This window comes from Clavispora lusitaniae (genome assembly GCF_014636115.1).
Source record: "Clavispora lusitaniae strain FDAARGOS_655 chromosome Unknown tig00000078_pilon, whole genome shotgun sequence".
In the NCBI taxonomy this organism is placed as follows: domain Eukaryota; kingdom Fungi; phylum Ascomycota; class Pichiomycetes; order Serinales; family Metschnikowiaceae; genus Clavispora; species Clavispora lusitaniae.
This window is the reverse complement of record NW_027093977.1, coordinates 415606-427298: the sequence shown is the minus strand read 5'-3', so window position 1 is coordinate 427298 and position 11693 is coordinate 415606. Positions and strand designations below refer to the sequence as shown.

The 11693-nt window shown below is 39.9% G+C and overlaps 4 protein-coding genes across 4 annotated transcripts; 2 read left to right on the top strand and 2 right to left on the bottom strand. All coding sequences in view use genetic code 12, as the record gives it.

Annotated features, from left to right (window-relative positions):
• Positions 1–19: 19 nt before the first annotated feature.
• GCF1 (Gcf1p) lies at positions 20–703 on the bottom strand (the record flags this gene model as incomplete). The annotated part of the gene is made up of 1 exon (XM_002616617.1): positions 20–703. One exon carries the CDS (start codon positions 701–703, stop codon positions 20–22), a length of 684 nt encoding a protein of 227 aa, XP_002616663.1.
• A 559-nt stretch (positions 704–1262) lies between these two features.
• On the top strand, positions 1263–2738 carry FOB63_002333 (succinate-semialdehyde dehydrogenase (NAD(P)(+)); the record flags this gene model as incomplete). Its single annotated transcript, XM_002616618.1, has 1 exon — positions 1263–2738. One exon carries the CDS (start codon positions 1263–1265, stop codon positions 2736–2738), a length of 1476 nt encoding a protein of 491 aa, XP_002616664.1.
• A 194-nt stretch (positions 2739–2932) lies between these two features.
• Positions 2933–3489, top strand: MED19 (Med19p; the record flags this gene model as incomplete). Its single annotated transcript, XM_002616619.2, has 3 exons — positions 2933–2993; positions 3046–3062; positions 3115–3489. 3 exons carry the CDS (start codon positions 2933–2935, stop codon positions 3487–3489), a joined length of 453 nt encoding a protein of 150 aa, XP_002616665.2.
• A 30-nt stretch (positions 3490–3519) lies between these two features.
• Positions 3520–11166, bottom strand: FMP27 (Fmp27p; the record flags this gene model as incomplete). Its single annotated transcript, XM_002616620.2, has 1 exon — positions 3520–11166. The coding sequence occupies one exon, from the start codon at positions 11164–11166 to the stop codon at positions 3520–3522; it is 7647 nt and encodes a 2548-aa protein (XP_002616666.2).
• Between the last annotated feature and the right edge of the window lie 527 nt (positions 11167–11693).

Below are 11693 nucleotides of genomic sequence, written 5' to 3'. Positions count from 1 at the left end.
TAAGGTGCATATTCAAAACCTAGGCGGACTCGAGCTTTTCCTTGTAAAGCTTTATTCTGTTTTCTTTCCATTGTTCCAACTCTTTTGCATACGCATCCTTTTCACTTTGGGATGGGGCGTAGGCTTCTTTTTCCAGCGTAGACATTTCTTTCCACTTCGAAGCCAATTCCTTACTAACTTCGCCAAAGTCACGACCGTCATTTACCCAGTGTTCTTTTACGAAGGCAGCATACATATTTGCTGGTGGGGTGGGTTTTGGTTTCCAGATCTTCAAGTTCTCCTCGTTAAGCGCATCTGCTTTAGTCTGGAAATCGGCTTTCTCTGCCTCGGTCAAATAAGACCACTCTTTGCCAATGGTAGCAATTGTTGCACCATTTCCAACTCTTTCCTTAATAAACACATTGAGACCAGTGATCTTTCTGTATGGCTTAAGTGCTTTGCTAATGAGCTTTTTCTCTGAAGCTTCAGCTTTTCTCTTCAGCACGAGATCCTTGTGCTTCTGGGTGATTTTTTTGTGCTGTGCTTTCAACTTTGCAAGTACATCCTTTTCCTTTTTCAAGGTGGCCTTCAATTGTTTGATTTTATTCTTTTCTTTATCGACAGTAAGAGCCGAGACGATTGTTGACAGGGAAAACAATCTTAATTGAATAGGAACGATTTGTGGGGCTTTGATGCCCAATTGACGTGAAAGACGTGAAAGCATTAGTGTTGCAAATTGATAAACAAAGCACAATGTTTATCATGCTGGATGGTGGGTGCACGACTAGACGCGACACGAAATGATAACCGTGATCTAGACTTCTGATGCCAATTATCTGACTACAAGGGTATTTAGTGGTAACATAAATTCATACTTGCCACTTCTGTGGCAGAACAAGTTTTGCTACCAGTATGCGGTCATTTAAATGCATTTGAAGTTAATCCTATTTTTTTTTCATCGATTTACATAATGGGTGAATGCGCGAAACCATTCCTTTTTGCTGAGAATTGCTAAATTTACAAGAAGTCGTAGAAGAGAAAGGACTCCAAAAAAAAAAACATTTTAGATTCTGATGCTTTTAACATTGGAAACATTGAAATTATATCCGAAGATATGAATTACTTAGAGATTTTCTATCGTCAACTCTAAGAAAGTGAGCGACACTGGACACATGTTTTAGCGCAAATGCGCCAATTGCTGCCTAATTAGGGGATTGCGCTAAAGGCCGCTACATACATATAAGAAGCCCCAGAATACACTTGAGGAAGTATACTAGACACAAATGGTTCACACTTTCAAGAACCCCGATCTTTTCAGACCACGGCCTTTTATCAATGGTGATTGGCTTGAGTCCAAATCCACCACCACTTTCAAAGTTTTAGATCCTGCTACTGAGGAGGTAATCGACGAAGTTCCGGACCAAACCCCGCAAGAAATTGCTGATGCAATCCAACTCACAAGTGACCGATTCGAAAGCTATAAGAGTACCAGTGCAAACGAGCGGTCTCGCTGGTTGCGCAACTTGTACAATCTTATGATGGAAAATCTTGATGACTTGGCTGCCATGATTACATTAGAGAACGGAAAGTGCTTAACCGATGCGATCGGCGAGGTGAAGTATGCTGCGTCATACTTTGAGTGGTTTGCCGAAGAGGCGAAGAGAAATTATGGTCACACTATCCAACCTTCCAATCACAACAATAAAGTGATAACCTACAGACAGCCTGTTGGGCCAGTCGGCTTGTTATGTCCATTTAATTTTCCATTGGCCATGGGTGCCCGTAAGGCAGCACCAGCCCTTGCTGTCGGGTGTCCTTGTATTTTGAAACCAGACGGACAAACTCCGTTTTCCTCGTTGGCGTTGGCATACTTAGCAGACAAGGCAGGTTTTCCTAAAGGTGTGTTCAATGTGGTGACTGTTTCGGTCGAGTCCACTCCAAAATGTGGCTTGGAATTCTGTGAGTCACCTTTAATTAAGAAAATCTCATTCACAGGCTCGACTCCTGTGGGGAAGTTGTTGATGAAACAGTGTTCATCAACTCTCAAGAAGTTATCGATGGAATTGGGAGGTAACGCACCTGTAATTGTTTTCAGTGACGCGAATTTGGATCTTGCAGTGGAACAAGCGGTTGCCTCGAAATTCCGTTCCTTGGGCCAAACATGTGTATGTGCTAATAAGCTCTATGTTCAGTCTAAGGTTTACGATGAATTTGTTGAAAAGTTCGCAGAGAAGGTCCGCAACTTCAAAATCGGGAACGGTTTCGAGGAAGGAGTAACTCACGCTTGTTTGATCAATACGAAGGCCATCGAAAAAGTGGAAGATCATGTCAAGGACGCTGTTTCGAAAGGTGCAAAGGTTGTAGTCAAAGGCGGTCGCCTTCCTGAATTGGGCAAGCACTTTTACGCTCCATATGTTTTGAAGGACATTGTTCCAGGCATGAAGGTTCTCGAAGAAGAAACATTTGGACCTTTGGGTGCGATTGCCAAATTTGAGACGAAGGAGGAGGTAATCGAAGAATGTAACAAGTCAAGATTCGGCTTAGCTGCTTACATTTTTTCCGAATCATTGAATACCGTTTACACAGTTTCGGAGGCTTTAGAAACCGGCATGGTGAGTGTAAACACTGGTATTTTCACAGACTGTGCTATGCCCTTCGGAGGTGTAAAAGAATCTGGTTTTGGTCGCGAAGGTTCCTTGCATGGAATAGATGATTACACTGTCATTAAATCGATTACCTTGGGAAATGTGTATAGTTAAAGGGATATGTCTATTGAGTCTAATGAAAGATATCTATATTATGAATATTAAGACTTTTATAACGCCGTCTTTATATCCTCTACATCAGTACGCGAATATACGCCAGCCAGGTTTATCGAGGCATAGTTATCCGCGCGCACAGGAAGTAAGTCATATTTCTAAAAAAGAACGACCCACATCTTTCTGATCGTGACATGACTAATTCTGAGAAGGACCCTCAGGGAATTGAAGCTTATTATCTAATAGACCGGAATAGTATGTATTCCCCATTCCATGATGATTAATCACTTCTAACAATCTAGCAAAGTATACTCCACCAAACCCGTCACCCTTACTCAATCTCCTATCCATGTACGGGCTAGAGTCGGTTGCACAGTCACTTGCGAGGGTAAATAGCGATGGATCCAAAAGTGTGAAGCTACGGAAGTCATACAAGAATCACATACTGGATTTGCCAGGAAAGCATCAAATACCTGGACCAAAACCAATCAATGGAGGACTTTTAGATCCCAATTTGACTCACCAACCAGATATCATAAAGGAAATAAATGGGGATCTTTTAAGTCAAGCTTTTAAATTCGACAAGACGCCCATTAATGGCATTCCAGGTTTTAATACAGCTGATTTAGCAATCAACGACCAGCACACTTTAATGAGAGGTGATGACATGAGCGAGAATGACGATTACAAGAAAAAGAGAAAGAAAAGACAACAAAACGGAAGTGATATCAAAAGGCAACACATTGGATGAATCATATATTTGGGAATACATATCTTAGTTTTATCTCCCCTTTTTCAATCTTTTTCTATCGTTCGCTGAGCGGCTTCTCATCTTGTTAGCGAGAAGCAGACCCGAGGAACTAAGCAAAGTCTTGATCACCAACTTTTTGAAGACGTCGACTACACCAAGCATAGATGTCACAGTTCTCTCAATTTGCCATTCCGGAAGAATCAATGTAAACTGGTTAACATTCAACCATCTCTTGAAGCCATGTTTCATTTTCAATGATATGGTTAATTCGAAGGATTGACATACAAAGGACACAACTGACAAATATTTTTTGGAACGACTAATCATTTCATTCACATCATGGCCAACCTCTGTATTAGTCTCCGACCCAGAAATAAAAGAAAGCGTTTTTTTCTTTGTCATTGACGAGGACCCGTCCCTAAATCGAACTTTCTTGCGCTCTTCGTCACTATCCTCATCACTGTCTCCGGAACCTTCTCCAGCGTGTTCCTTATTATTGGGGATGATATCAATTGCTTTCAGCACAGGACTATCGCTATAATCAGAGGAATTCTCCATATGGAAAATAAAATTCATCAATTGCATTCCAGTTTTTTCGTCTAGTTTGACATTCAACGGTTGCGAACTGATGTTAAAATTATTGATAATCTTGATGCCTCCAATTGGTCGTTTCATAGACCATTCCACTGCGACTAGATCATTTCCATCCGGAGGATAGCTAGGCTCCAAAAATTTATCGTAGTAAGCTCCCTCGACTAAGCTTCGTCCTTCTAAGCTCTTTATTTCGACCCTGTTATGATTAGATCCATCCTCTTTGGTGACTCTTTTGTATCGTCCATTGTTGATTGATAAGTTCAAAATCGGCTTGCGTTCATCTGTCAAAATATTCAAAATTATTCTATCTGCAGCAATCCTCCAATCCTCAATTGGTTGAGCGGAAGTATCTGCAAAAATGTCTCCTGTTAATAAAGTTTTCAACATTAAGTAGATCTCTGCAGAATTTTCAGTCTTTTCGTTCCTCAACAAGATGTAATCATTGAGTTCTTCATTACTCATTCGTGTAGAATGTCTGAAGCTATAGTTGTTGATTATAGTGTTCACAACATCAAGGTAAGCATGTAATGACACTAGTCTATCATGAAGTGCGCTGAAATCTTGAAAATCGATCGTAAACTTTAGTTGTCGAAGTTTTTCAGCCATGCGAGCGCTCCTGGGTTCCGAATATAAAATTAAGCTCAAAATAGTCACATAGAGCGAAAAATATTGCAGCGATGTACAGTTGATTTCTAATTTTGGAACATCAACTCGTAATCGGTCCATACCCTCAGCAAATATATCTTCCGCCAGTCCAGCCGATGCTACTTCAATCTGATCGATATTTGAGTTTGAAGCTTTGACTTTATCATATGTCAACATCATAGACATTCGTCTTACCAAAACGATGTTGTCTTGTGCTAAAGAGTTATTTTTGCATATTTCAATTCCCAAGAAAGGGGGCCATGCACTTTTTGATCCATAAGACTTGATGGCCCATGGTGCCTTCTGTGCTTTAACGGCACGTTTGTCAACTACCAAAACACTTGCATCGTGTAGAAGGATACCGAATCTGGTCTCTAGTTCTTTGCTGTAAGTAACTAGCAGATCTTCTTTCTTTGAGTTGATTGTGAGGATTTTTGACTCCAATACTGGTGCTGTCACAAGAACGACAGAATTATCAACTGTCTCAGAATGCAACTGAATTTGAGGATTTATAACTTCAATTTTGAAACTTTCTTCGAAGGTCTCATCCTCGCTTACCTTCCTAATAATTTTATCGAAGTTAACTATCCTGTCCTGTGATGTCAGAAACTCGTTCAAGAAAGATCTCAATTTTTCAACATTCGGAACACCGTCTGTAACAGAAGATAGAAGAGACAGGTTTGCGTCATTTGAGTTTTTCCTATCTATTAATCCTTCGAGCATTGTGATGAACTCATAAGAGAGGTACTTTTGCATGTTAGATCGAAATTCCACGAAATAAATATATCTCAAAAATAAATTGCGTACGCTCTCATTCCACTTAAGTAACATAGAAATGAGAACGAACTTGTTGTTAAAATTCTCATTTTGATGCTGCTCAAACTCTATTGTGCTTGATTTTAGGAAAGACCTCTTCTCCTTCTTTAAGTTCAGTTTCATCTGTTGCAATGCTTCGATTTCTCTCTTCACTTGATGACTATCCTCGTAACTAGTGTCAGAGCTCTCATTTAATTTTTGAAGTTCTGAGATCCTAGCTTCAAACATATTTAAACCAGTTGCTTCCACGTCTGTGCTCCCTAACATGCAATCATGTGTGTGTTCAGCACCCCAATCGATATTGTCGGGTGACTTGGTTTGTCTAATGAAGGCAAACCTTTCGGAGTACATGAACGGGAATGCAGCCATTTTTTCTCTCTTTCTTCCACTTAATGGGGCAAACGCCTCAACGTAATCTTTATCATCAAACCATTGGTAATCCTTGTCAAATATCGTGTACTCGCATTTTGACTTCTGTGTTTCCGTTTCCGCTAAGTCGTCATTATGTTCATATATGTCCTTGAAGTATTCTGTGCACATCATGCGTAAATCAATCTTCGACAATGCCACTTCTGCTTGATTGAAATTCATCTTCATAATCTTTTTGTGGCGAGATAGATCTTTATGTGCATCGATTCGTTCTTCTTTTCGTTGATGCAAATCAACTAGAAATTCACTAACTTTCGCTCGCATTCCAATAAACTTTACTTTATCATCGACATCATACCCTGAATCATCATATATGTGACTTAAGAATAGATCTCTAATGTGAAACAAGAACTTATTCGTGAAAAGATGCTCAGAGAACTTAGTAGATTTTTTGGAGTTAGGAAACAATTTTCCTCTTCGAACCTGTAACATCATGTTACTCTTGAATAAGGACCACCATGCGAAGAATTGTTGAAACACTCCAGGACTTAAATGAATAGTGTTGTAGCTTGATTGAGTGTGGGCCACTAAAGTAATAGCCATATGAACTCGATCCGTCCTGAATCCCTTATACGAGTCATGGCCCTCTTTCACGTACGCAGGGTTATTGAGATTAATTTCCCAATGAAGCTTACCATCGCTTGAAATAGTCCCACTTTCGGAGGCATGTCTCTGTAGTAAAAATCCCAAAGTGAAATCAACACCTCCACTTAACTCAACAACTCGCTTGGCACATACATTGTGTACACTTTTTTCTTCGTTGATTTTCCCATTTCGCTTTTGAGGATTAAGGTAGTAACCGAAGCATGATGTCACCAACTGGTTCAATTCTGGCAAATACGTAGACTTGTGACTTTCTCTACTCCAACAAACCAAAGGTGCAGATAAATAGTTAGGAATGTACCAAAGGACCTTATTGGAATTTACCTTGCAGAATTGTAAAGAATCATCGTTGCTGTTTACATTCCATTTAACGCGGTCACGGAAACTGAGTACGAAGCCGCTGGCTTTCTCAAAGAGATTATAAGGATCACGATCGCCTTTAAAGGCAAACTCAATGCAAGCATCTCCAGAAGTCTTCACTGCACAATTTCCGTGAAAAATATACCGAAATTTATCCCAGAATCCTAGTTTGGGGGAGGGATCCACGGGTGGCTTTGAGAATTGATCAAGGCTCGCCATAATTTGTTGTATGACGAACAGATAGGACTGTCCCCACACAAAGCGAGATGGAGATTTAGAGCCAAACATAATATCGAGGTCAGTATAGAATTTGACAGTGGACATCGATTTTCTAATAATCAATTTATCAAAGCTGTTTGGTTGAGAACCAGACGATGCTTTAGTAAGCTGAACTTCAAGCCTTCTAATATGTTCTTCTTCAAGAGATAATGCTTCATTGATGATCAAGTTTCCCTTCAATTTCAAGGAGTTTCCCTTACCTCTAGAATCCATAGAGTCAGGGAGATTTAGGAGTGGTAACGGATAATCTCTTGCGTGTATACGCAACTCACGAACACATAGATCAACATACGCTGGTATAACAAGATTATACTTGGTATCTCCAGGAACTCCTTGCCCTTTATCATGTACAAAACGTGGAATGTCATCAAAGGGAAAGTTGATACTAGAAAGATCCAAATCGACACCAGATAATATCATGTGACATAGTGGAGCAGTTCTCAGATAAGGCAAAATATTGTGACATTTATCTTCCTTTATGTGAACTTCCGCTCCAAACAAAAAATCCTGATTGTCAATAATTTCTTGAGCAATCCGCGATTTGTAAGCTTTCACTTTCCTTATCCACAGACCCTCCATAATCTTCTGTATTTCTGTGATTTTTTGCAGCAAAGATTCCTCAGAAGTATACTGTGTTCTTGCCTTCCCGTAAAGTACATCCATCATTTCTAACCGTTTTTTTTGCTCTTGGAGCCCTAGCTGATAAATCATTCCTAACTCGGCCTCAAAAGGATCATCTTCAATAGAAAAGAAGATTTGCTTTGCCTTAATGTTAATAACAGGGATGTTTAAAGGAGGTGATTCTTTAGGGGAAACAATTTGGGACTTTTCCTCTAATTTCATGGACTTAAGTAAGTGCTTAATAACTTTTGTAAAGACGGCCAAGTTATCAAATAACCTGTAGACCGCAAACTGGTGTGGCTGGATTATTCGGATGGAGTTTGCATCAAAAAGGAAAGAAGGAATACCCATTAAATCATTTACTTTGAACTGTAGATAGTCAGCACAAAGTAACCTGTTCCAGTGACCCTTCACTTCAGTGGAATTAACCAACAAGCGGAAAAAGTTAGATGATAATGTAATCCCACTGTCTTGACCCCCAATGTTGAGTTGGAAAAGTTGTAAATATAACTTGAATTCGTCAGATAGAGAGAAAACATAGTTGAATTTGGGTAAAGAAACCTTGAAAGAAAGGAACTCTGAAATAAAGAGCCTCTTAGTCTTCGAATCATTCCGATGCAAACTTTCCATATTTCTTCTCAATTTATTGCAAAGTTGATTAATTGGTGTCACAATGGTCTGATGGACAAGGTAAACCAGTCCAATGATGACGAATATGCTATGCCTATCAATATGACCTAACACTTCGTCTACCTCAACTGACGAATCAACAACTTTCTGTTGTCCTTTAATTGCTGATTGAATGAGAACCGATAACTGAGGAAGATACATGATTGGTTGTTGTCTTTTCTGATTTTCTAACAAACAAATCTTATTATTCCGGATGGTACTCTCTATCTGCCAGAAGATGTGGTCATTTACATCATTCGATAAGGTTTCCAGCGATGAGACCGCCAACATAGAGTCGCTACCTGATACCTCCGGGACACTTCGTAGAGCGAAGATAATCTCATCTATACTGAGATTCAAGATACTGTTTGTACCAACAAATTTTTCGTTAAACTGAGATTCCTGTGAAAGTTTGGATATAAGTTCCGGGGGAAGCAATGGAGAAATTGATCCGAGTCGAAGATCGACATCTGTAACTTTTAAAGTAGCAGAGACAAACCACATAGGACAATCACTGAAGATAATATCTAAAGAGTCATCTTTGTGTGGTGTCTGAGTCCTTCGTTGACCTTTTGTTCCCAAGTCTAGCTCTTGGACAATCTCAGCATCGAAGCGTTTGTTGATCAATCCTGATGTCAAGTTTTGATTGACTATTCTTGTTGTTTCCTCAATAATGTGACTAATACCATTCAAAACATCTGGTTTAGTCAAATTCATATAGACTCCTTGAATATTCAACGAAGTAGTTACTTTGAAATCCCTCAGAATATTACAGTTGATCGTGAGGTCTGACAAGCCACAGAAGTCCTCTACATGCTGGTGACATCCAAATCTCTCACTGAACGTGATGCAAGGGTGCAAAAGATTGCATGTCGCAACATAAGTATTGTCCAAAGTAGTGGCGATATGCAAAACGATCATCGAATAAGAAATCATGAGCATCTTTGTAGTGCTCTTATCCGCATTCAAACTTCGTATCATAACTCGCGGTTGCTCCATGGTAAACTTAACATCCAATCTAGGGTAGAACTCGTTGATAAGTGCCATAATCTTATTGAAAGGTGAGTTAAACACTATCTCAGATTTCCTTAAAGTAAACTCGTCTCTAGGTTTCAGCGTTTCAAAGGATTCGAAACTTGACGGAGATAGATCTACTTTGAGTTCTTTGAGTTGAGGAGAATCGGTAAACTTTGACTTGACCACCTGTGGGGTGCTGGGTTCGGAAGCTGCAACTTGAGTATCTCCATCAAGCTCACTATCTGATTCAGTATTCTTGAATGTATCAAACCTCAGGGCAGCATTTTGCTTTTTCAAATGACCGAGCGTAAATAATTTCTTTGCTACGACATAATTGTAAGTCAAAAGAGCGAATTGATCTGCCGTAACATCAATAACAGGACTACCACAGGAAAAAATCAATTCCAGAACAGCTTTCTCAAATCCATATCCGTTCGCAAATCTGTCTGTAATATTCGTTTTAAGAGCTAGACTGTAGTTCGGTATATCTAGTATTTCGTCCTTCTTATAGTAAGCTTTTTCACCGCTATTGTCATAATGCTTTGAGACAAAGAAAGCTTTGAGGATCAGTACAGAAGTGTTCACTTCTAACGGTTTATCAGTAGTAGCATCGAACAACACGTCATACCCAGCCGATTTACTCGTGATGCGGGCAATATTGAAAGCGATTGTTGATACAGATACTGACACGGAAATATCCACGTCATCTTTACTCAAGTAATCGGTTAAATCCTGAGTATCATTAGCTGGAAATAATGGAAAACCCTTGAAATGGGTGTTCCTTATGCTTATGGAACACTCCTGAAAAGCCCCAAAATATTTCTTATGTATTGAGGAGAACGTTTCAAGATGCCCTTCAAGGGTTGTATGTGTCTTCAGCTCAGACTCGATAACTTGCCTATCTTTGGCGCTGTTCGTGGATGATTCGTTCGCGTCCGTCGCCTTATTTGCACGGAATATGCTCCCTTTGATAGCATGAAGGACATCTATCTCGGAGTCGTCTACTTGAATATGAGCCGTAAAATGGGAAACCTTACCTGTAGTTGCACTTATAGAGCATGATGCCTTAAGTCCACAACAACCCAGCAGCATTGGGATGGAGGACCCAGAGGAATGGAGCTTACCAGAAGCTTGATAGATGCTGCTCATCGCATCGAAACGATACACGTTTGGCTCATGTGCGCTTCTGTGCTTGATGAAAACGAACTGTAGTTGGGCAAACGAAATGTTTTCATTCTTTGTTTCAAGTTGTCCCCTTTTGATATCAATATTAGCGGAAGGAAGGAGCCGGAGTACAAATCTGTATAAGTAAACAGCAAGTTTGTTTTCGGGGTATATAGTGCACGGCTCACTTGAAATAAAGCGCTTGGGTTGTCGTGGTTTCCCTTTTGGTTGAGAGTATAGTTGTACTTTCAAATCAGCAATGATAATCTTCTTGGAATTTCCCCAAAGCCGGAACCGTACGCTTGAAGCTGATATCTTCCTATGTTTTGTGTACCAGTACACTTCGTTGAACAGAATACCATTGTTGATGGAGATATAGCCCAAGTAAAGTCCGAATATTCGAAAAGCAAGTAACCAAAAGAGGCGCAATCCGATTAGAGCTAAGAGAGCATGACAGCCCCAGCTTGATAACGGATACATCAGACGTATTCCTATGCCTTCGTCGTTTCTGATAGCGTATATGGGGAAAATAGTTTGCTAGCTGTGTACTACCGAAAGCAAAACACTGGTGGTGCACATTACCCCAGTTTTGTATCGGTTGCTCCAGTTGAGAGATACTCACAACATCTATGCGCATCATTCGATAAGAGAGAACTGGCAAATTTTACTATTGCATACGGAAACCAAACTCCATTTGTGTTGAGATAGATACTTTGTAGTAATACTTAAGACATAACTGTAATTGCTGAGACAGTTTCAAAAGCATCTGAACAGTCGTCTACATTGAAATGCTTATCTTACTAGCACAAGCATTTTGACTTCATCAACAGTTTTGACCTCTTTGTAATTCTACATTGTAGTTTCTTTTCGTTTCTCCCGTCTCCTCCATTTTTATTGTGGGAATCGACCTTGAAATACCTACTGCAAATACTGTAAGCTGAACCTCCTCGCGCGCTGAACGTATCAAAAGAAAGGGAACCACAAATACTAAATGATGATGTATATCC